Here is a 25855-nt window from a genome sequence, read left to right on the forward strand (position 1 = left end):
GCTTACGAAGGTTTGCGTATCATGCTACATTGGTTCCGATCCCTGAAGATATTCCCACACTAATGAAGAAAATAACCAGAACATGAACATCACAAGATCTCATTATAGCTGACTCTTGGGCAAAGCAATGTGCCTAAGTGAATTGGATTTATTTCATTATAAAACAAATTGAATAGTAGGTAATAAAATGACCAAAAAAAAAAACCCCGACAACTCGATATGGCGGTCTATTTGGAATCTTGTTCATCGGGGCTGTACAACCTACTTGGGTGTGACCTGCCATCTCGACACCGGCATCTAGGAATTCATCAAAGTCTTGGCTGAACTTTCCGGAGGCGGCGGCCAACTGGTTGCTGGTTCCACGAGAGGAGTGAACGACTTCGCCGGCCGAGTGGTTGAGCTCAGCCGCTGTGTGGTTCAGATCAGTCTGAGCTTCCTGGAAGGTCTTACTACAAGGAGGAAGCTTCAAAGACACACGATTGGATAAACTAAGTTAACCGCTGTTCTGTCAATAAACGTAAAGAAATTAAAAACAGAGCAGGACTCACAATATCCACCAGCAGTTTCTTGCTGGCTTCTCCGATGCTCCTCAGCGCCATGTCAACATCCTTTTGGCCCGGAAGGCAATTCACGCAATTATTCAGCGAGTGCGAAACAGCTTTGGCCACCTGAAACACAGAACAAGCAAGCGTCAAGTCATTCCGACAATGCGCCGCATACATAATGCAACGCCCTGTGAAGCATCTCAAATGCAAATCGGGATCACAGTGCAAAGTCATCTGTGCCGTTAATTTATGGCGCTGTCATGTTTTTTTTTTTTTTACTCTAGTACTCCCGGGAGAGAAACACAAAGCAGTTTCAATTGGAAGAAGATTGCGACAAAAAACACGATGATGCCGTCTGCTACCTGTGCGAGTCGTTGCTGACTTTCAGCATCTCCGGGATGCACCAGGGCCTGGTGGGCCTCGTGAATCAGCATAGACGATCCCTCCATGACACATTGGGCGGAGTCCAACATTGCAGCTGCGGCCTGTGGCTCTTTAGTGCTGGCTGCGACACCTCTGGCTGCTTGTGCCAATGTCCTCAAAGCCTGCGCTGTTTCTCTGGCAGCCACACCTGTAAACAAAACACACGCAGGAGGGAATTGAGGCAAGCAGGAAATTTCAATATTGTGTTATGGTGACACCTGCGAGTAAAAGAGACACACCCGGCACGGTTGGCACGGTGGCTAATAGATAAAAATAAAATACAGGCTCCCCTCCCAGGAGACCGTTAGTCATCCGTGCAGGCATGTGGAGGGCATACACATCATTTATCCACATTATGAGTTCAGCGAAGCCGGATCAGCCCGTCGACTCAATTTTGGAGTACGAATCAGAATCCAGTATGAAGGTAATGATCTTTGTTTGCTTTTTACTCTCAAAATGGAATATTTTATTCGTGGAGAGCAGGCATATTTGAATATTTCCTCTGTTTAAAAAATCCGTGTCATGACAACAAATCACGTTCATTTACTTTTTGTTCTCAACAATAGTATGCGCATCAGGGTGTTATCAAGGCCACCCAAAAAAAAAAAGCACAAAACATTATAAAACACCATTTTTGTCCAAATGAATCAGGTGTTAATATCAACATGGCCTTACGTGCTTTTAATATATTATAGATATTAAAAGAATAGCAAAAAAAAAAAAAAACCCGGCACCAATTTACTTTAAGCAGCCAAGAGGAGCCATTTGCTGATTGAAAGTTAAATCTGGTGAAAATAAGATTAATGACTAGCCAGCAGCACTCTAGGTCACGGCATGATGAGCTGCCTGTGAGCGTTCATTGTTACAGGAACGACATTCTCCGAGACCTCATGCCTCCTCTGAGAACCCCTTTGGGCCAGGGAAAAAAAAAAAAAAAAAAAGGGCAAAGCAGTCTTCACATAATTCCGCTCAAGTAAAAAAGCTGAAGTAGTATTATAGTTTAGAGACAAAAAGAAAAGTCAGGAATTGTTCCGTTAATAATGTGGAAGCTATCGGTGACATTTACGAAAAGAAGCAGCTCTCTTACCTGTGTAATGTTCATTGCCTTGAGCGGCGCAAGTCAACAGTTGGGCCATGGAGGAACCCACAGCCTTGGATGTGCTTCCCAAATCCTGAGCACACTTCTCCAACTGTGTGAACAGTGCATGGAAATAATCCCAATGAAATAAACCGGAAGCGCATTTGTCTTCAGATGACGGACTCACCGTTTCCCCGGGGAGAGGTTTGAGTTGGGCATCGATAACGGACATCTTTGCATCCTGCAGCTCACATTTGAGCGTTTGAACCGTTTTGAGGGCTGAGTCGATCTCCAGCGGACCGCAGGCTTCGTGGGCCTTTCAATAAATCGCCGATGTTAGGGCTGGTTTGACTTTTTTTTTTTTTGTGTCAGGGATGGATACCTTCTGGGTGGCTGTTCTGAGCTCGGCCAAGCAGGTTGCCAGGTTTTTAGCACACTGACCCAGTTGCATAGCCGCAGCTTGGTCGGCTACCGTCGGAACGGCCGACTTGACAGACACCACCATTTTACTTCCAGGCTGAAGGAGAACAAGACATCAATCACACATCATTTGATTATTTTTTTTTGACTGCATGAAGGGGAAAAAAAAAATGTCAGACCTGTAAGAAACTCTGGCTGGCCATGATGAGGGTAAGCTGGGCCCCGAGTTCTTCGGGTTGGGCTTGGCTGCTTCTCATCCCTTGGACCAAGTGAGGAATGCTATCTGCTACGGCCTACGTACAAAAATGTGCACATTGTGGATTTTATGGCAATAAAAAGAGTACAGGGATTTTAGGAGAGGGGTGATAATCATACCTTGCAGCTGTGTACAAGCTGTTGGTGCGAGACAGTATTTTTGTTGGAAGCGGCGGCATTTTGCGCAGCTGCAATTGTTTGAGTAGCAGCAGCCGCCGCCTGCTTAGCAGCGATCTGCACAAGTGACACAAAGATTACTTGGCTTAACAGAAAATGAATGTTAACAGAAAAAAAAAAAAAATCTGCACGGTAAAAAAAAAAAAAGAGGTTTCGCTCCGTGCTGCTATGTAAGCCAGGGCTATCTAACTAAGCAACGTATTCTCACAAGAATTTAGTCGGAAATCTCCCAGACATGACAGAGATCTCTTTTCTACAAATACCGGTGGTTAGATTTCCATCTGAAATCTTGCGGAATACTCACGAGAGCAGAAAGACAAGCAAACGGAACTGAAATGTTGATGGTTGTCAGATTTTTTTTCCTCTGTCAAGTGTTTTTTTTTTTTTTCTTCACAAGATAATGAACAGAGCTTTTATGCGGCAGTATATTTAGACTAAATATACCATATCGACTCCTTAGTTCACTTTAATTAGTTGTCAACACCTTTTAAGCGATGACAAGAATATGACATCCCGCAACGAGGTGATTTTGAGGCAAGCAGGCTTAATTTAGCTACTCCATAACATTTGCACGCACATAACGTGACAAACGTGTCACTTTTGTCATGTGTCTGATTCACAATCACCGGTGACCGTTAGCGCTATCGTTGTCATGTCTAATGTGTAAATTCAAGTTTAGATCATTCAGACCACAAATGAGAAGAAAAAGTCATAACATATCATCTGGGTTGTAAATTGGATGTTGGGAAATATGATCTTATGCCTATAAGAGGTTCTTATGTTGTCGTAAGGAGGACGAGCGAAAAAAATCGTTGACATGTTCTGCCTCACCTCCAGCCTGCTGACGAGTTTTTTCTTGATTGCATTTTGAGCGGCGGCATTAGTGGCAACACGCAAACCTTCCGCTGCCTCTCTGAGCCTCTGCTGCTGGTCTTCATTCTCCGGGTAAGCCGCCGCTCCCTGAGGATGCAAATACACAAGCTTAGCAATAGATGCTAAAACATTGGGTTGATTTTTGATAACGGCGGTGGTAATGATTAAAAAATGACCCACAAGCAGCATTTCACCTGCTGGGGTGTTTCAATCCGATAATATCCCGAGGCTGGAAGCTTATTAAGAGCTGTGGCTCGGGCACCCTTTTAAATGGGATGTGAAATTATGAGTGTGTACAACTATGCCAAAAATGTGCAGAGTAAATTAATGAAGGCGATACGGCAACTTGATTTAGCTCATATTTAACACCGCATTCAATATGGCGTTCCAGGGCATTACATCATTAAAAGAGACAGAGGAAGAATAATAATAGTAACTGTGCTTTAATTAGATGGCCATTTCCAAATGAGAAAAATGTAAATGTGATGAAAATCTAATCATTAATCAATATTTTTGTAAGGGGGGAAAAAAAAAAATTGGACCTTAGCCGCCTCCACCATTCTCGCTGTGGCATCAGCTAGAAGTTTAGCGGCTGCTAATAGCTTCTTGGAGTTGTCGACATCCACTTCTGCTTCTGCGTCGGATCGCATAGCGTTGACCAAGTCGGAGGTGGCTTGCGCTAGAACCCGGGCCTGACGCACCATTTCGCCTATTCGTAAAAAAAAAAGAAAAAAAAAAAGGAAAAAGTCGTACTTGTGCCAAGTCACTAAAGGATACTTTAAATTGTGTCAGTTTCTGTTCCATCAAAACTGCACCAAGAGTTCAGTTTTATGATGATACCATTAAACTGCACGTGAAACTAATGTCGTGGCCAAAGAGTGCATGCAGCATCTCCCTCCAAATACACACACACACACACACGCTATAAAAAGCTACGTTTCCCAAACACCCACCTGCAGTCGGAAATCACTCAGGCTCGCTCCTCGGAGAGACGAGACGCTGAGATGGTTTATAACCTACATGTACAGCCTTGGAGGATATAGATTGCTTGCTGGCTATAAATCACTGTTGATTTGTTGTTGAAAAGGTCTTTTGAGGAAAAAAATGCTTTGTTCTTCAAGGTTAAAAGTCTGCCTTTATTCCGAGCACGTTTTTTTTAATTTATTTTTTTAAATGCAAAGTTCGGTATTGAGCCCCAGAAAATCAGTGGCACGGAAATGACGATTATGTGTCGGCTCCACAACATCTGTTCCAGTTTGGCCTTCATCCTAATTTATACAAATGAACCCCACAACCTCGTTTATATACGCACCAGCATCACCCATGGAAGTGAAAATATTCTCGGTGACATTCATGATGGTGTCGGTGGCCTGGTCGTATCGTCCGATGGGCTCTCCGCAGCTGGCGTAGTGACGGACGTGCTGCAGGAGGTCGCCGAGGGCTTGGCTGACCACGCCGGCCGCGGCGCCCACCTGCTTCAAGAGCTCGCCGTTGTCGCTGGCCGCGCGGCAAGCTTTCACGCACGTGTCCACCGAGCGATCCACCAACTTCCCGGCCTCCACGAGTTGTTCCTGACACACCGGGGAGCTGATGGTCGGACTCACCACCTGGCAAAAAATGTCTGTATTCAATCACAATCCACCCTTAGAGAAGACGTCCTCTACCCTACCAATAACTTTCACATCATTACCTTGGTGCAGGCTACCAGCTGCGAGGTGGAAAGGGCGCACTGAGTGGCGGCGGCGATCACGCGGTTTTGCAATATGGTGTCCTCGGCCACCTGGGCCACATTCTTGGCCTTTAGAACCAACATAGCAGCTGCATTGGCTACTGCTTTGGCCAAGTTCATCAGGGTGTCCTACAATGCAAGTACCAATGTCTTTAATTCAATCAAAGTGTGGAAAAATGATTTTAAGCCACATCGATATTTATCTGACACACAGATAACACCGAAAGTAAATCCCCCCCCTTAATTCACATCTGGTGACATGAATGAAAACTCCCCATGACTCAAAACCACATGACGTAATAGCTCAAGAATAAAGCGCGCTCGAATGACATAACCATGCGTTGACATCTTCCTGTTTAGCCAGCATCGTCATAGCAACAAGGAATGGGTGTGGTCCGACCTGGAATTTCTCATCAGTCTCGCCCTCCCCCATGTGACGGAGCAGGTCCCCGCTGGCTTGTCCGATACTTCCTGCTGCAGTCAGCACGGTCTGCCTGGACTGTACAGGAGATGACATCATCACATTGGCTCATGAGCAAAATTCTCAAGTCACTATAATATCGGCTCACTTCAGCGGCCGCGGGCTCGACAGCTCGGAGCAAATCTGACACGGCTCCTGCTAGCATCCTGGCGGCGCCCATGAGTTTGTGTCCACCGCCCATCTCATCGTCCATTAAGGCGGCAAGCAGCTTGACGCCCTTGGACATTTCGGTCAGGTTGGAGGAGATGGTGGTAATGGCGCAACCCACCGCTGTGTAGTCAGTTTCCATGGGTTCACCTGTGGAGGCAAACGAAGACATGTCATATGTTGCTCCATTTATTCGAGCTACAATTGGAGCAGTCAGTGATGTTTGTATCGGGAGCCTGCGAAGGAGCAAATCTGCCATTTGGACCCGTGGAGGAAGTGTCACCAAACAGATGGTGAGGTAAGATTAAAGCTCAGCAAAAAAAAGAAAAGAAAAAGGCTGGTAGGAACTTGACTGGAATGGTGCCAAAAAACATGAGAAGCACAATCTGATCTTCAGAGCAACAAAATGGAATGCATCTATAAAGACATTTTCTGCACTTTTACCTGCAGTGAGATTGACCACAGATGCCGTCCCAGCGGTGATGGCATCAACCTGAGAGTGGATTTCATGTTTTGATTCATCCACTTTATTCTGAACCCAAACCCTGGATGCCTTTTAGTGGAGAGAAAACAAAGGGAGCTTTAGATACATTAGGAGAGCCCGATCCCATCGAAATGTTACTGAACAATATAGGATAACATCAGAATGCGTTAAGAGGAAATGTACTCAATGAACCCTTCATTATGTTCAACTGAACATCTCATAAAAGGCTGGTATCAGCGATTCAATTTTTATTTTTATACAAAATAGGATATTATTCTTTTGTGCTCTTGTATGGGATTTTATTACATTGCACAGATGGACGTTCTTTTGTGCAGTGTGAGAAGAGGACCCACCAGGTCATGGCCGAGAGGAGGCAGATTATCGACATGTCCCAGGTCAGCCTGGGCCTGCTGCACGGCGTTCATGCTACTGTTGATTGTCCCCATCAGTGCTTGCTGGGCCAGATTCTGAAAATAAAAGACAAGCTTTGAGAGGAAAACACGGCAACATAAAAAAATGAACAAAAAAATAAACGTTTGTGTGCCTAGTTTTTTTTTAATGTGGACAAAAGGAGGATTTTTTTTTCTTTCAATGTGCGCTGGAGGTGAAGATTCTCGATGTGGAGGTCCTGGTCACATTTATCTAAATTATGATGTACTCACTAGCGGTGGCATGTGTCCTCTGTGCATCTGTCCAGTGGTGATTTGTTGCTGGGCAGAGGGCATGGAGCCTACATTGAACATGTCCGGGTTGCCGGCAGACCCAGAACGGATGATACCCGGAAGGGCCACCGAGCCGTGCTCTACCCGACCCACCCGGTTGAACTGTTGTTGTAAAATGGTGGACCTTGAGAGAGAGAAGAAATTACGACTCGTGCTTGCTCTGTGCGGTCATTGTTTAGGTAAACGGGGGAATGTCACATAACGGCGTCTTGGAAGAGAGTAAAAAGTCAAAGAGCGTCTTATAAACACTTCAGCTGTAATTAAAACAATGCTTGCAGTAATGGCTGTTGCCATGGCGAGTAAGCGTATTCAGACAAAATATTATAGTCCCCCCAAAAAAAGAACAACGTTCTCCTCCTTGGTACAAAATACGACTTAAGTATTAACGATGTTTTTTTTTTTTTTTTATTGAGAGGGACAGAGAGAGAGTGAAAGAATAATTTGTTTGGTACTGAGCACATTGAGTCGACTGGCCCAAAAGCAGCAGAGGCATGATGCCCAATTCTACCGGCGAGCCCGGTGGATTTCTGGTGAATACAAATTTCCAAGTGTGTGTGTGTGTGTGTGATAGGAAGCAAAACAAGCATTGCATTAGTTTCCATCAGTCGCTAAGTCACGAGGGAAAACTGTGAGAAACGGCAACCAGCTGGGAAATGAAAACGACTTCATAAATCTATTCCCAACAAGTGATGTCTTAACGCTGACGTTTATCTGGTGAAGAAAAACAATAAGATAGCAGTTGCGCAATTCATTTGCTCGGAATGTTGGAATGACCAATCACAAAAATTATTCATACACTCATTTACTTCCATTTTCAAAGACTGTCCAAATACTTTTGTCCGACATGAAGATAACAAACATCAATGAACGTCATCTTACTTCTTGGGGGAAACAGATTCTTCTAACATGGTGGACTCCTCCTCCCCCTCGAGACCAAAGCGATCTTTACTCTGCTTCTGCGAGGAGGCCACAGAAAGTCAAAAACGTAACATAAACACATGAAAAGAACTTTGTACGTTAGGCTTGCCTTTTTCAGAATGATGTCGATATACCCGGCAATGAGCTGAGATATTTGTTCCCCCTCTGTAGTCTGGACAGAGTAGTAACTCTCCTGGTACTCACCGAAATCCTTCAGGCAAAACAAAGATTCAAGGCCAGTCAAATGCTGTTGGGAGGATTTTAATGTCTACCAAACACTGCTGGCACATTCTATATATAATGTCATCCTGCAAGCGAGTTGGTGGATAAATAATAGATACATAAAAGCCTTCATTGGTACTGCTCTATACCAAAGAAAAATTGAGTGGCCTTTCATGTATGTAATACAGAGGACAGAGGAACAGGAATAACAAAATTCCACACGCTCACTGAGACACGTTGAGAAAAAGGAAATAATAAAGTAAATGATAGTCATATTTCAATTATTTCAATTATTTTAAAAAGATGTGTTTCTCATGGTATATGTGGGGGGGTAGTGTGGAAAAAAATCCTCAAAATAATACCAAAAAAAAAAAATCCTAAATAAAAACTAAAAAAATTGTAGAATCGTGAGTGAGTAGCTGATTTAAAAAAAATAAAATCTAAAAACTGCTACCTACAATGATTCTCAGCTAAAACCATGCTGCTATGCATATATGCCTGTGCTATTGTTGGCATTTCTGTCAAAAAACAACCCAAAAAAACCACAAACCGTTCTTTTGTTGGCTGCTAAAAAAAAATCGTATTTTTTGGATGAATAAAACATCTAAAATCTGCTCAATTCTCCCAAGGCATCTATTGTTCTTTTCAATGACAATTTTAAAAAATGCTCTTTGTGTTGCACGCTGAAAACAAGATTGAATTGGAGATACGGAGGCAGCTCACTCAATCCAAGCATGGAATATAGATTAGGAGCACGGGATTAGAAAACAGGAACATGTAGAGTCAAACAGTACCAGGGTGAAGCTCTTTGGCGAGGCGGCCCATCTTTTGACGGTAGTCAGGGGCCACTCCTGCACCACATCTTTTGTCTTCTCATCCACTCGCATCACCGATTCTTTGGTTATCCCCAGCAGGCGTGGGACCAACTTATTTTTACCCTTCATCTTTTCCTGCCCGGATAGAAAAAAAAAAGAAACATCTGATCATATTCGTGCCGGTGCTCAACACCTCCACGAGATGATTCATTTGCGACACGGATGCGGTGTGAGCACCCGACGGAGCCGAGGGGCGTCTGTGAACTGACCCAGCAGATTTCAGCCTTATTTAACTGCTGCTTTATCGAGCAGGGTCTCCACAGGCTTTAGTCACTGTCAGCTCTGCTCCGGCCTTGTGCTTCAAGCAGCACTCTTCCTGAGCAAGCACCACTGAGTCTCTACCCACTGGAAATCCATTAGATTGTAGCTCACTTGGCGGCGGCAACAAACGCTTATTCGAGGACTTTACATTTGTGAGTGTAAGAACCAAAAATGGGATAAGGTTTCATCCAGAGTTTTTTATTTTCCCCCAAGAATTCCAGAAACCAAAATGTAATAATTTGGCATAAAAAAAATCACCTCAAATTATTATTATTTTTTTTTTAAATGACAAATAATGAACGGCGTGTGAAAACGACACTGTTGTTGCAGACACTCAATTTGAATGTGATTCAAATAAAGCTCCGAGGTGTTAAACGCGTTAGACGAGTGTTAATGAAAATCACTGTCAAATGCTCAATTTGGCTCAGGCACAAATGAAACTTGCAGCTGCTGGCGTAGCGTTCGGCCAGCTACTTTTGTCAAATTGGATGTCGCACAGGTATTATGGTTTTAATTTTTTGGGCCATTGTTACCAATAAGCATAATTTATTCTTTTTTTTTTATTGTATCAATTTTCCATGAGAGTATTTTGGAAGCCCCTTTATTCAAAAAAAAAAAAAAAAGAAAGACAACAAAAATAGCAGACCAAATTGACAGAACCATGCCGATGAAAAAACAAAATATTTCTTGGAAGAAATAATGTTTTTGTTTGGATGGATGCGATTTTAAGAAGGTATTGGATTTTTATGAGGCTTAAAGGAGTTCTGAGAAAATCATAAAAGGCCATGTAATGGGAACACCTCGAGGTCAACAACTCAAAACAAAATCCCGATAACAGCATAAACCACTATCCGAATATTGTTTCGCATTTCATTCCATGATCGTCAATTTCAATTTCCAACTGACTTGCTTCTTTTCTTAAGTGGACAGTTTGGCGAGGCAGCCGACCCCATCTGCACTTTATTTTCATATCTGTGATGTTTACAGCCAACAAAAAAGCCCGTGGTGATTAAAGACCAACAGAAGCTAGACAAATGGAAGGTTACAATCCAACCTCCGCCCCGGTGTCGACAGGCCCAGGTGTATGCTCGAGCAGCGGCAGAGTGCAGGCGCTCTGAATTATTTAGCAGCATTTGGAATCCTCCATCGTTACATTTCCTCATCGGACATGAAAGAGCGCTTCTACATTTAGACCTAAACCTCAAGGCCAAAGGTTTCATTGAACCACCTACGTTTCTCAAAGTTCATGTCCGAACAGGGCGAAGGTATTTTTGATAGCCGCTAGTGCGACTTTCTTCTGGTCACATCCCGCGAAGCAGAACGTAATCCGACTGCAATTATCACGGGTTTATCAGAGGAAAAAAAATCCACAGCTCATACGCGAGCTTGTAATTAGTTGTAATAAGCTTGGAGTGTTTCTGATGAGCTTTAACACATTTTAAAAAGGTCACATGAAAAATCCATTAGAACATTTTCGATAATAAACGTGTCTTGCTTGGGGCAAAAGTGCAAGGATGATAGGTTAGTCTTTCAGCCTTGGCTGATTTGGGGTGAGGGCGGGGGGGGCGCATACCATGAACCTGTCAACAATCAATTGCAGGAATATTTCTATAAAACTGTGCAACGTGACCAAAGAGCCATTTATGTCTTGTTCAGGGGTGGAGCTACGTGGTGGTCAGGGGTAGCCAGAACCACCCCCTGGCTATCCCATTTTGGTATGCACTTTTTTTTTTTTTACTTACTTACTTACTTTTTTTCCTACATATTTTTTTAATACATATTCCAGCAAATTTTATTTATTTATTTATTTGTTTATTTATTTACACACTATTTATTCCCATAATTTTTTAAATACATATTTCAGCAATTTTTATTTATTTATTTAGTTGTTTTTACACAACTTTTTCATACACATTCAGACAAAATGCATTTAAGTTTTGGGGTCTTTACCTTCACCAGGAAAAAGGACACTCCATATGTCTGCAATGATCTGGCCAGTTTGACATATTTCACTTTGGCTTCAATCTCTGTCATCTCACCACAGTTTTTATGATCCTGCACGCAGAAGAAAATCCAAAGACATTTAGCCCACCATCTAACTCCTAACCACTATTTGTTGTTTACAATTCACACATATTCAAATATATAGTCCATCAACTGACACGTTTTATTATTGGTAAACTAAAGAATGTCTTGTACATACTTGGAATATTTTTTTCTCCGACCCTCTTTGCTTGATGTATTCTTTCGGCAGGAATTCCTTCAGGCTAAGGAGAGAAATGACATTTTTACATGCTTGCTGTTGTTGAGCGACAGGCATTTCCCTCGCACATGAGGTCATTCTTGTCCAACTGCCTAGAGAACGCCGATATCAACCAGCGGGTGGAAATAACATACGTAAGGGAAAACACTATCGTACATGCACAGCTGGGAAGTGAATACGCTCAAGCGTTAACAGTGTAGGGAAGGACTGTAATCATTGGAGCTCATGCATCTGATTACAAAATGCTTACTCCAGAAATCCAGGCTTGTGTTTGTGCTCCACGTGGGGTCCAAACTGGATCTGAGCCTGAAAGCCTGCAAACTCACAGGCTTTATCAAAGGAGACAGGGTGGGATCCATTCAATATGTCATCCCTGGCCTGGAGGAGAAAGAAGAAAAAGGAGGGAAATTTTGAAGCGGGAAGAAGCAGAAGATTTGATTGCAATTGTGCAACGTGCACTCGAGTGTGGACCGAATGCCCCCGTGACACAAAAGGCGGATAATTGTGTAACCGATCGTCTTCATCCGCTTATCGGTACACACGACTACACGACGTACGCCGAAAAAAACACACACATCAGTCTTTCATCATCCTCCCTTCACTGATGATTATTAATGAACCCGAATCCATTTTCCAACCGTGTTTTTCCATTAGGCAAAAAGGTACATTTCGCAATTGCGTTGTCTATTTAGCCAGGCTGTCAACATGAAAATAAAAACGGAGAGAAAGGGTGAAGCTTTTGTTGACATCCTTGAAAGGGTTTTGTGTTGTTCTCTCTCCAGAGGCGAGGCAGTTTTTTTTTTCTTTTGCTTTCTAGTTTAGTGCTGCAAAATTAATGCTTCAAAAGATGAGAGCGATAGCGAGAAAGGACCCGTCGGTGTTTTTAGCATCGGTAGACTAACTCGACTCGTTCTTACGTCTCGTTATTTAAGCCGGCAATTAGTTGGCGGCTTACGAATATAATGAGGACAACAATCTCCCTGCACTTGTGCTCCTGAGTCTTTTCCTCACTTCAGTGCACATTGGAGCACATAAGCTCTCGTAAACTGGGCGGGATGTTCAAAAACTAGCCCTTTCGCATGTTAGCATAATGCTAGCAGACGAATGGAAATATTTCAGATCAGAATTTTCTCTCGGCAGATGTTTGAAGTGATAAACCTCTCTGGTTGTATGCCATTTGACCCGAGTTTCAGAAAAGGAAGCGTATGTGGCACAAGGCATCACAAACGATGACGTAAAGAGCCTGAGGTCAACCAGCCCACTGAGGCCCGGCCGGCCGGCACAGTGGTGTCCAAATATAGAAATGCTGAAACAGGAATACCTCAAGCAAGTGACAGCGGTGCTCACTAAGCATACTTACTCGTACGATACACATTCAAAAGACTGTAAAATAAAGTTTTGTGAGTGAATATGGTGTAGTTTCTTGTTCTATTTATATTCGTGCTTGTTTCCACAAATTAAGTTCATTGACTGCCAAATTTTACTTTGACGTCAATAGCCGTCAATGGCAGTGAACGTGTTAAACAAACTGAAACCGATTCAGAAATACTCATAAGATTATGATATTAAATATTGAAATGAATTCTCATAGTAAATTTATTTCTATCTAAGCAGTCCCAAAACTCCTTTGGAACAATAAATGATGAACTGTGGAAAAAAGAAGTTATTCTTAGCTGATAGATTCCAGCAGTAATTCCTCATCCAGCCCAGCTTTTCTAATAAAAGATCTCATCACTAAGAGTTTGCTGTGGGAATTGGCTAAAATTAGGCAATGGAGTAGAAGCTGCCGTGTAGTTCTCTTAGGTGAAGTTATTGCCGTGGTGGCTTATTCTGTTCTCAAGATAAATATACGACCAAGAAGGAGTGGTGAGGGATGAGGCAGAGACTGGCAGTGTGTCCAGTGTGTGTCCACATTGGACAGAACGATGAAGAAACATCTTAGCTAATCGTTGAGTCACCACAAAAACAACATCTGCATAAACAAGGGTTCTAGAAAATAACACAAATTAGGAATCTTGACGTCAAGGGGAGAAGACAGTGGGAGTGATGACTTGGAAATTGTGGAGAGGGTGGAGGGGGGGGAAAGGGCGCCGGAAAGAAAAGAATCACAGTAATGGAGGGCCTGGGGTTTGTTCCATTCGGATAATGATCTCTCTCATCTGGCATTTTTAACACTATGTCCAATTACAGGCTCTTTTATTTGAAGAGCCGGCATAATCTGCCAGCGCAACCATCAGAGTGTGTTGTCGACTATGAGGCAGAGATAAATGGAGAAGGGCAACGGAGAGGCAAGAGTTGTTGTTGCGAGAGGAAATATGACTCTGCGTTGTGAGCGTCATCTCCACGGTGCAGCGGCGGGGATGTGTGTGATTATGTCAGAGTGTGTGGGAGATAGAAAGGGAGTGGACACATGAACTGGAAGGGAAGGAAGCCTAGGGTAAGGAAAATACTGAGACAAAAACAAAGGGAGAGATGAGAACAGCAAGCAAGCTAGCTAAAGGAATCATTTGGTTTTCCTCCCTCTTTAGTTTCATGGTCAGGCTAATGTTAGCTTGTCTATGCTAAGACTCGCTAATTGTCATGACACCGACTTGGAAGCGCTAAACTACATGTGTCTGCCGTGACAACACTTGATTACCCGTTATTGGCGCGGATAATAGCGGTGGAACACGTGTTGTGTTAGCGTTAGCATCAGTGCTTGTGTTAATGTTTGGTATTGACTAGACAGTATTTATTTAAGGATGAAGATGTAAAGTGGAACCTAAGAATGTTAGCACATTGTGAGCTTTAAAATTTAATTTAAAATTCCGATAAATAATGAATGTCATCATTATTTATCGGACTATAAGTCACACCGTTTTTCATATTTTGGCCAGTCCTGCTACTCGGACTTCCACCTCAAAATACACAATCCCTAACACAACGAAAACAAAACAATGTACTTTCCCACTACTTTAACTTTACTTTCAAGCAGAGGGCCCCTTTTCTATTCCTTTAAAGTTTGGTATCGCAACTATTTGTTCCACGCTTGAGTGTCTTCTGCTTCACGAGTGTCAGTGGGATACTGTTCTCCCCGGGGAAGGAGAGGCTAATGGGAGTGTGTTGATGTGAGCAGAGTGCAAACTCTGATGAGTAGCTAACACCCCTCGGGGAACCCTTCAGTAACTGCAGGGCGCCCGCCGTTTATAAACATTGCTCGACCCACACTTCCAGAAAAATAGAAAAAGAAATACAAAAAGGACCAGACGAACTTAGCTGGATGTTCCTACCGAGCTTAACTTGTGAGTCATTAAGTTGTCTGCTCAGATATCCACAAATTACAGTATACATCTTGCCACAAGATATATTAAACAGTTCATCACAGTGTCTGGCAACTTTATTTTCTTGTCTGCCCATGCGGTACTTTAATTGTCTGTTTCTCTGCTAATATGCTACTAAGTTAAAATGCCCCCTCTCATTAAACCACATGGACTGTAAATATCATATTTTCTCTTTGGCTGGATTTACACTGCGGGGCTTAATACTCAATTCCGTTTTGGTGCTATTGCTCGAACCATGTTGCGTAAATTCGGTTGTGATGGTTCGGTATGTTACAGTCTTACCTGCACGTAAAGAAGGTTGAGTTGGACGGGGTCCCTGGAGTCGACATTTTGGTCCGAATAGAAGAACTTGCGCCGAAGCAACAGCGTCTCGCTTTCTTCCACTCCTTGCTCTCTGAAGGTTCTACTGTGGTCCAGCCAGTTCACTGCCCCAATCAAGAGACATTGCATTGGCCCAAACACACAAAACGTTTTGTGATTTATAATGTTGTGCGGTGCATGTTTTGTAAAAGTAAAGTTGGAGGGGAAATATCAAGTGTACATTGAATTGTTTTCACTGTGGTGGCAACCTTGAGGGAAGTATTAAAATAACTTTGAGTTCAATAATTAGCTCTCAAAAATAATCGGATGTAGTCTTGAGGGATGGAAATGGACTCCTATGCAATCATTTCGATGGCGTCTCGCAATAATCCTCTTTGATAGGCCGCTCCTGCTGGCAGACACTCACAATCGTCGTCCGTATGCAGCTTGGCTTTGAGCTTCTCCATCTTCCTCTCGTCTCGCAGTAATAGAGTTCGGTCTTTTTTCAGCGTTCCCATCCCGTCTTCCTTCTTGTCTTCCGACACCTCCTGAATGAGCGAGTATTCCTCATAGTTGGTAATTCCTGAAAATCAGAATACATTGTCAGAAAATACGGTCCGCCTCCATCCAGTTCGAGAGTCAATATTTTTGCCTTGACCTATTTTGTGCCCACTAATTTGAATTTGGCGTTCACAAAGTAGCATTTTGTGCACATCTATATTGATGCCGCAATTAAATTGTTTTTCTGGTCTGGGGATTTTGAACACAAGCTAATACAAAAACATTGAATTCTAAATAGACATTTCCCAATATCGCTATTTGCCAGAAGCACTGCGCTATTAATAGCAACCTATTCAAATTAGTAATGACAAAAGAAAGCAAAAGGAGTATTTGTCGGAAAAGTCTGGGCCATAGGAGGAATAGTTTGTCTTCCTCGTGTGATAAATGGTACCAATTTTCCAAAACAAGAGGTGATAAGGACTTTTCAAGATGTAGCGGCACTTTTAGTACTTAACAAATGCCGCTGTCCAAGTATAGACCCAACATGTGATAAAACACTGCGATGCATAGGACTAAAAATAAATTCCATCATGAATATTTTAAATGTTGGACGATGGAGAAAAAAAAAAATTCTTATTAGCCGCAGCAGGAGAGGATGATGATTCACCTATTCGGCTACATATGGTGACGAGCAGCTCCCCGACCGTTTTGGAGTCGTCCACCATGACGGTTTTGACCGCGCCGTCGAGCATTTTGATCTTCTGCGGCCTTTGTTTCTTTTTGTACTCCAAAATATCCTGCAAGGCAAAATGTTTCTCAGCATGTTGGAAAAATTGCAAATCACAGACGTGACAGTTCTCCACCTCACGCCCGTATTATTTAATCTTACTCCGTTTCGTAGCATGTAGTAATCCAGGGCTCTTCCAGACTCCAACCAGATTCCCTTCCTTGGATCATCGTCAGACAGGAAAAGACCATAATCGGAAGCTGAAGAGCAGCACAATGGGACTCCATGAATGTACGTGCAGATAAAAATGAAACATCCATCATTAGGGAAGTTCACCTTGTCCGGATTGGGCTTCTGGAACTCGTTCCCGGATGATCCTGCAGGCGTCGTAGACGGGCGTGGATGGCTCAAATTGCATGGTTTTCACCACGTTGCATTGGCGCACGCAGATCTTGAGTGACAGAGCCACCATCTTGGAGGGGAGAATGGCCTCACTCACCTACACACCTAAAAAATATATTATCATTTTTACAAGACTGTGCTATTTTGGGAAATTTCCATATACATGACTGCACATTAGGGGAAATAAATCAGTATATTTAAGTCAAACTTTATTCACCTTAATACTAGATTTAGTCCTATTTAGATGTAAAGTACTGTCTAATAAATAGGAATTTGAATTGAAGATGACAAGCCACACCTAATTATAAGCACTGTTGATTTTTTGGGATAAAATTAAAGGATTCTGATTGCACCTTATGGTCCCAAAAAAATGTGACGTTTCCAAACATCTGTGTGTTGCTCCTTTTTTAAAGTGTGCCCAGAATAAATTCATGGGTGTTTAAGGATTTGAAAATGTGAATCACAGAACAAAAATAAAAATAATATGAATAAAATAATGACATAATAAATAAATAAGGAATAAAAAATAGCAATAAAATAAAAAATAAATAATACATAAAATAATATTGATAATATTTAAAAAAAAAAAATTATGAAAAGAATAAATTATTTTACGTGTGCCCTGCAGTCATTACTTCATGGGAAATTGAATTTGTATTGTGCACCGCCCATGTGCATGTAGCCCCCAAAAAAAAAAAAAAGCTAACAAGTACATACAGGTAAAACTTTCAGCTGGGGAAAAAATATGGGGTATAATATATACAGGAGCAACCAGAGCAAAAACAATGAAAATGACATTCCACCACCGCATCATTATTTGCCGCTAGCCTGCTCACTATCCCACAAGCAAGACTTGACTGTGAGACAAATTAGTGGGTGTTTTGTCACATTCTGCAACACAGGTCAAGCGGCTCAGGGCTTCGGAGACTTATATGGGCAAAAAAAGGAAGACAAAAAAAAAAGAAGAACATTTCCTCTCATTAGCTCAAGCCTCTCTCATTCGTGCACTAAAAATAATGTTTTTTTTTTACTCATATACTTAATTCCAAGCACTTTACAGAATTAATTTGAAAATGAGAAAGGTGTTGTGGTTAACTTGAGTTATGAGTCAAGCAGTCGACATATGGAAAACTGTAGGCAGGATTGTTTTCCTTTAAAATTAAAACAATGGTTCATTCCGGGTTCATTATTTTTGGATCATTTTGTGGTGGAAACATTTGGTTATGCCTCAGTGCCATTTGTTGTTTGATGAAAAGTCAACAACTTGGATATCAAGTTCAAAGATATTTTTCAGATGGAACAGGGGAAAAAAAATAAATTTGACATGATCTCAGCCACTTTTTGATGCACAGTTCATGAAGGAAATCTTTTTTGCGTCAGAGTAAAAAAATCTGGAAAATACATTTCCCTTAAAGATGATGAAGTTGTGAATGAAGTCTGCCTGTTTCTCTGTCTTGCTTCCTTTCCAACATTTTCATTTGAGCTTTTCTTATTTCAAAGTCAGAAGAGACAATGACAAAGAAAGAGGAGGTAGTGGCACAGCGTGAGCCCTTCTTTTTCGCAGAATTGCTAAGAGGCCCCACAGAGTTTTTGTCGCATGCGGTGCTTCCGCAGATATTCCACCGGAGTACCGACGCACGTTTTTGAATGAAAAACGCGACGTGGGCGATTACATACGGACAAACATACTGCACTGTACACAGACAAATATTCACACTGAGAAAGGTTACTTGTCATTGTATCCATTGAAGTTTTATATTTTATGTTAGGGTTTTTTATGTCGGAGTGCGAGTGCGGCGGGAAACACGTGACGAAACCTTGGACGATAATTACAATCTCAAAGCATACACAAGTGGGAGAAATATCTTTCATCAGCATCTTGCTGTAAACACTGTAATAAAAGCACATTCAAGCATGGGTAGCAATTTTCCTCTATCAATTTTCATTCTTTTGAGGGTTTATTCCACCTCACTGTGGGAAGGAGTTTGTCTATCTGTCTGTCTGTCTGTGACATACTGACAAACACTATTTAGTGATAATCCGTTTTTAAAAAAGGTGTTCCGTTACTGGCTCCCAAAATAGCAAAGATTACCTGGCTGAGGAGCGAGCGGAAACACAGAAGCCATCTGGAGAGAGAAAACGCGCTAATGAGTGTACTCTCGGTGCTAGCATGAAGCCTGATTAGCCCGCCATTTAATCACGGCCAAGGAAGCGGCTCCACAGAACATTTCAACCTTTTCTTAGTTTGTTCAATCCAGAATCCAAAAACTTGGACAATAAATCAGAGCCCAAGGTGGAAAAAAAACTGTGCTTCAAAGACACAATGGCCATTACCATTGCATTACATCAAACTGAAAGCATGTATGGTTCTGTGAAAAGACTTTAAGAAAAAAAAAATGGTGAAGTGTGTGGCCTCTGATAGAAATTGCTTTTCTGAGCTTTGAACATTATTGCTGTCATTAACTAAACGAGTGCACTGGAAAGAGATTATCCCTTCAATTCGAGCATAATTATTTCACTTCCTTACAAAGTATAATAATAATAATATTTCTACTGGGTTTTCGAAATAGTTAAAACACACTCAATTTCCATTGTGATAAGCCAGTCATTAAATGATAAACAAAGAGATAGAAGAGCCACATCAAAAATTCACTTTTACATAGTTAATAGAAGGATTTGATTGACACCGTCAGAGGCGTTAGATGTGTGAAGGCTCAAGACGCAAAAGGAACCCTATCATATTAACGCATGCCAGAATTATTGGTGTGAACGCCAGTCAAATGACAAAGATTCACACAATTTCAATTATGCTAAAAAAAAAAAAAGGCAGTTGTACTATGTCGCAGGTTTTTGTATGTTAAATGAAGTCGTGGTATTTCATTTCAGACTAATGCTGTGTCTTTTTTTGCACCACCTCCACACCGTTACATAAATTTCGTAAGGTCATCCGGAGATCCAAAGGCTACAATATGTATTGATCGAGCAGTAAACAAGCATCTTTGTGCTTTGGATGGACGCTTGAATGAATCAAATGTTTTCCTTATGCACTCCGAGCATTGATTACAAAAAGCGGCTCTGGTTGAAACGTGTACAAGCATCACCGACGGTGATTGAAGCGTCATTTTAACAAGCGGAAAAAACATCCATCTTAAAAAAATTGTCAATGGCGGGAAATGACAGAATAATGTTCAGAGACAGCCGACAACATGTTAAATGGTTAAACAGCTCCTAGTTTTCTCTTTGACTCTTTTTAACATGGTGACTGACGCTGAGTCCAACAAGGGCCTTTTATCCCTTTGCGATTGAAAGCAAGGTCGGCTTCCTGCGTACCGACTGCGACTCCCCTGAGGCCGCGATGTCTTTTCAGGAGAAGGCACTCAGGTGGTGAGTCATGTGACTGCTAAAAAAAATACCAAAAAAAAGGTTTCCTTGCTGTGCAGTAGCTATAATACCTATTTTGGGGCGATAGAAAGTTTACATGAGCAAGTCGCGTCAAGGTCAGGTGTGTTATTTTGATTTGAGCCGCTCTGAAGTTTAATGACCTGTTTTAACGAGCTATCATTTTTTTTTAGCACTTGAGGAAGGATCCGATAATTGTATGCAACACTTTGTGTTTTAATCGGTTACCGTGAATATATCTTAATTACGAGAACGAGGCGTTCCTGATTTATGGCAAATAAATAGCAAATCATTATGCGTGCGTTTAACAGCTTCAACCTTAATCAATGTAAGTGGCACGTGGATCCGTCGAGATATTTTTCTGTCAAGTTGTCTTTAGCACATTAATAACATCAGGGAGGTGTTTATTGTGGTATGCTGATGAAAAAGTGAAGCATTTGCATGCGGCAGTGTACACAATCGTTTCAGATGGATTATTATCACTGTTCGTTTTTCTTCGTGCAATCAATGCGATGCGGAAAGTGCTCGCAAATCTATCTTGGTGGAAATTGTCTTGGTGTTCTTCGTCTAAAATTGCAATGAATTCAAGTGTTTAGTTGCTATGGGAAACAGATCTGGCCATGTGGTTAGGTCACAAAAACAGGTTGCTTTTAAAAAGATTTCTATTGATTACACGGGAAAACAATCAGCTTCAAAAATGTCATCAATTCATGGCTCTTTTTTTTTTAAACGTTTTATTGTAGTTACCCCTTGAGATGAGTACTTTCATTTCAGAGGGGGTTCAACGTAAAAATCCAATAAACACAACACATCTTTTCCCACAGTTACACAACCAGTCAGTGATGGCTCAAATGGGCTCAGGCAAACTTTTCCAATCAAATGGAGCTTTACAGTTAAAAGCACATTGCCCAATTTTCTTCTTTATTGTGCGAACGAGAAGGATCTCGTGCACTTTGTATCATGAGGGTAAAAGTATTGCTTTAATGAGGGAAAAAAAAAAAGCTGAAAAACGGCAGCCATTGAGAATAGCTTCCATATGATGTGATTTTATATGATGTGTCAAACAAGGACAACTCAAGACAAACCTAGCATGACTATTCTAAATAATATTAATATCTTCATCAGCCCCTCTGTACATTGTCTAAATTAATAAACGTGCTAGAGTGGCAGCAGTGCACATTGAACAGCAATAGGAATTATAATTTAAATTAGCATTAGTCTTTAACGGAGGGTTGCGTCGTTGTGGGAGTGGTCACATCAAAGTGTCTCCTTTGACTCCGTCTCCAAATGGTGGAAGCAAAAAAAAATGACAGAAAAAATGTGTCCACTTATTCATAAAAAAACTAAATTGGCGTTACTACCCAGCGCTGACGTAACATTAAATTGTACAATCCTTCAGGTGCCCCGCTTGTCCTTTTTTACAACAACATTTTCAAATTGTTCTTGGTGGTACACCAACCGCTTTGCTCTTGGGCTCCACACTCTGCTGTAATTCAATTTAAGGGGTGAAGATACGGTCAGAAATTATGAATGTCGCCCTTGTCATGAGGAAGGAGAGTGCAGCTTGTCTTACACTAAAAATATCCAGAAAAGTGGAGCAGAACACTTTCAAAAGGATTCACAACCCAGTCAGCACAATGAATGGGACTCTTTCTCTCTTGTGGCATTGACTAATACGAAACAGCTGATAAAATCGTTTGTATTGATTCTCGTCCGAACTTCCAAGAGCAAGATGGATAGATAGATCAAATATGATAATAAAAGGCACACACAATAAAGAGATTACTATTATTGAAGCGGTCCAGCTGTCTTACGAGACACGCGATGGTTCAATTTGTACCGGCTCTAATTCCGAGATTTTGACAAATGTTCTTCCAAATTGCTCGAGATGGAGACTGCTCCTTGAGGATGAACGCTCCATCCGCCTGACGCCACGCAAACGTTGTCAGTGATGGAGAAAAAAAACAAAACAATCTCCATTTAAATCTTGAATTACAAAAATGCATTCACCGCTGCATATGAATACAGAGTCATTTTAATGTAATATTCACAGATTGAGCATGCTAATTTACATGTTATTAATTCAACTATCAATACAGGAATAGCATCAATAAACTGAAAGACAGGCCATTCCTATAATGACAGTTAATTTGAACGCGATAACGTCAAAACTATCTCAACTTCACACTGGTTAGCTAGCTAGCTAAAGAATATGTGGCAATGACGCGAGTAGGGATGGGTGAGAACTAAAATTTTATATATCAGAAGTACTGCTGGTATTTGTACGTAGTGTTGGTGACTACTCAAGAATTGGGTCATTTTAATGGTATCGGTCTGACAAAAAAAGGAATGGAACATCGCTACTTTTAGCAACAACAAGCTAACATTAGCACCTCCCCCAAATACAATGTCCTACTTCCTTGACACCAAGAACTTCTCACTTTTCCTATTAGCAAAATACCTGCGCAACTTTCCAAAACACACTTGATATAGATATTAAATCACTTCACATAGCAATCTTTTTTCTTCCCAGAAATGCCACTTACTGCAAATATTGCACATAGCCAGGAAGCCCCACTGGCTCTGGTCACTGTGTGCCATAATGATGAGGCTTAGTTGCTCAGTGGGGGGCCGTAAAAGCTTTCCCAACAATATTAGTTTTATGACTTATAGATACAGATCAGCTTTCAGCTGTCATCATCACATTGACATTAAAAGTGGTCCATCAGTCTGAATCAAGTTTTACTTATACTTAAGTATACAATTATTGTCTGTGAAAATTGTGTACGTGTTTCAAAATTAGTTCAATAAACACCAAATAGACTTTAAAGCAGAATAATGTAAGACATGCCAAAGAAAGAACATGCGGAGGAAATTTACATAAACCAGACAATTCCTCTGCGAAATCTAATTAAAATAAACCACTTGACTGCCATGTTACTCAAGCTGGATGTGAGACACAAGCAATTTCCGGGTGATGCGCAACAATCCATAGATGCAATAATTAAAATGCTACAGACAGAGCATGGAAAGATTAAGAGCTTTCAAGAGAGGATTGTTAATACTTGATGGTAATGAATGCAAAAATATACTGTCCAAGTAAAAGGCAGTCACTCTTGCTCAGTAGCAATTTTCAGCCTGTTTGCAGCGGAATTTAGAGGGATTTTATAAATAAAAAAAACAATGCACTACATTTATGATAATGGGAATGTGGAAGGGTTTTGAGCCCAGCTGTTTTACATCGGGACTAAAAAAAATAGTGCTGCGATATGCTTAACATGTTAGCATACGACTTCATATTTGTATTAAAAGACATTTTTTTTATATCCCTGCTACAATTTAATAAGAAAGAGCCAAACAATGTGTGGAAAAATGATAAAAAAAGAAATTTAAAAATAAATAATAAATACATAAAATAAAAATAAATATCAAAAAGGCCTTGCACCTCAATAAAGCTCAGTCTTTTATACCACTCAATATGGAGAGTCGACAATTTTAATCACCAATCTCCAAACACAAAGCATTTCGTTGGCCAAATCGGACTGAGATGACTGAGCACTCGTGCACGTCTTCAGGTTCCCACCAACTCAACATTCCGCCTGAAGAGTCACGACCTGTAAATCAGGTGACTCCAATCTCCCGCCGTCCATCCGGGCAACGGGCCCCCCCCCCATTTCTTTTCCCCCTCACTACACTTTAACCGAGTGAACTACAACCACTTGCACGCTGACTTTAGTATTATGAGCAGCGGAACACGACATAGGCTGGCTGGGTGTGATACACTCAGGGACTTTATCAGCAATTTATATCTGCCACTATGCTGAGCTGAAACACACTTGCTTATTAAAAAAAAAAGCAAAGTCAGCAAAAGTGCATCGTGTTTGTCTTGCAATATGCGATGAATAGATTCTACTCTACTTAGATTGTACGTAAAATGAGGGGAACATAAAAATCAACACAAACTTAATCAAATCTGCTGTCGGTGAAGATTGAAACCACTTAGCGGTTACGTGGGGGAGGTTCAATGAGAGGCCATGTTTTCGGCCCATTGTTTCCAGCTCAGTGGCTCGGGCCTCGGTTGCTATGGCTGCCGTCGTGCCCACCTTTTCCTGGACTTATAAGGCAGGACAGCGGTGCCGGCTGCTTGGCCGGGCCACGTGGATGTGGAGCACACATCTCGATCCTTCACATATTTCACCAAGTGGCGGCTTTTAAAAGTCAGTCAGAGACTCTGACAGTGTTTCGGGTTCTTTTTTTTTTTTTTTTAACTGTGCGCTGTGTGCAGTCGAGAATTCATCCCGAGGGCCTCTCAGCCATCTTGTCAAAAAAGTACATGGATATGCTGAGTAGAAAAAGTGTTTGAGGGGGCTTGATTTTGATCCACTTTGATAGAGTGTGCCATTCCGGAATAATGTAAGCAGCTCTGTGTAAAAATTGTCACTTCAGTTTGACTGTTTTGTTGAAGGTTCAGTGGAAAATTCAATCAGTATTTTGTGATTTGTCCTTTAACGGACACAGACTGAACATAAGCGGCAAGGTTTTTACAAACTTGGACCAAAAATGTTTTCTTCTCATACTAATAAATGATTGCGAAAAATGAGGCTTCAAAACTTCAATACTCAGCTTGAAGCCGTATCGTAAACATCGTGTGTGTCTCTTGGCAGCTTTGTAAATGTCCTCCAGTGACAAAAAAAAGGATGACATGTTCACACTGGCTGAAGAAAACATTGACAGAGGTAAACAAAAATTGAAATGCGCCTCAAGTCACAATTCATAATACACCAATTTGTCATGCAAAACGCCTTCCATACCCTGCTGCGCGTCGTTTCCCGACCATTCCAAAAAGAACGCCGATTTTCTCCAACGATCATAGCGGCCGGACGGGTTCTATTAAATTATGCATGATGACTGAAGAAACCTTTAGAAATGCCGGCAAACGTGTTAGGGATGCTGCCATGCTTAGTTAAGAACACAGACAGTATTCCTTTTCCATGTCAACCGGTTGCCATAGCAACTCGGGGGTTAGGATAATTCCCAGATCAGGTGGCTTTTTGTTGCAAAGAAAATAGATAAACAGAGTGGCTAATCAATGACGTTCTGGAGTTCCTCGACAATTCACTCATTGATCACGGAAGATCTTTTCAGTAGTGAGATACTCCTACTGGACACTTTATTAGGTACACATGTGTGATCAAACTGCACAAATCAGGATTATATTAAAGGGGCAGTGTGCATTGAAAGACTGCTAGCAAGATTTGAATGTAGCATCATTGTACTAGACTCTTGCCTTGTATCCAAAGCCACGTGGCCTACAAAAACTAAAAGAGGACTTG

The 25855-nt window shown here is 41.5% G+C and overlaps 1 protein-coding gene across 5 annotated transcripts in view; it reads right to left on the reverse strand.

Annotated features, from left to right (window-relative positions):
• tln2b (talin 2b) overlaps nt 1–25855 on the reverse strand; it is a 64997-nt gene that overhangs the window by 16373 nt on the left and 22769 nt on the right. For all 5 annotated transcript variants that reach the window (XM_085913985.1, XM_085913982.1, XM_085913983.1 and 2 more), the window contains exons 3-30: nt 17058–17228; nt 16884–16981; nt 16662–16791; nt 15921–16076; nt 15476–15618; nt 12124–12251; nt 11814–11877; nt 11561–11665; nt 9269–9424; nt 8362–8463; nt 8214–8290; nt 7275–7458; nt 6966–7079; nt 6573–6681; nt 6070–6278; nt 5901–5999; nt 5462–5629; nt 5084–5378; nt 4314–4480; nt 3730–3858; nt 2842–2955; nt 2646–2759; nt 2429–2563; nt 2234–2362; nt 2056–2158; nt 908–1116; nt 549–668; nt 266–463 (exon numbers count right to left, since the gene is read on the reverse strand). In XM_085913985.1, the coding sequence (XP_085770111.1) occupies nt 266–463; nt 549–668; nt 908–1116; nt 2056–2158; nt 2234–2362; nt 2429–2563; nt 2646–2759; nt 2842–2955; nt 3730–3858; nt 4314–4480; nt 5084–5378; nt 5462–5629; nt 5901–5999; nt 6070–6278; nt 6573–6681; nt 6966–7079; nt 7275–7458; nt 8214–8290; nt 8362–8463; nt 9269–9424; nt 11561–11665; nt 11814–11877; nt 12124–12251; nt 15476–15618; nt 15921–16076; nt 16662–16791; nt 16884–16981; nt 17058–17193 (3891 nt within the window). In that variant the 5' untranslated portion in view covers nt 17194–17228. The remainder of the gene's footprint in view (nt 1–265; nt 464–548; nt 669–907; nt 1117–2055; nt 2159–2233; nt 2363–2428; nt 2564–2645; nt 2760–2841; nt 2956–3729; nt 3859–4313; nt 4481–5083; nt 5379–5461; nt 5630–5900; nt 6000–6069; nt 6279–6572; nt 6682–6965; nt 7080–7274; nt 7459–8213; nt 8291–8361; nt 8464–9268; nt 9425–11560; nt 11666–11813; nt 11878–12123; nt 12252–15475; nt 15619–15920; nt 16077–16661; nt 16792–16883; nt 16982–17057; nt 17229–25855) is intronic.

The sequence above is a fragment of the Syngnathus leptorhynchus genome, chromosome 6 (assembly GCF_054491065.1).
Source record: "Syngnathus leptorhynchus isolate UIUO chromosome 6, UIUO_Slep, whole genome shotgun sequence".
In the NCBI taxonomy this organism is placed as follows: Eukaryota; Metazoa; Chordata; class Actinopteri; order Syngnathiformes; family Syngnathidae; genus Syngnathus; species Syngnathus leptorhynchus.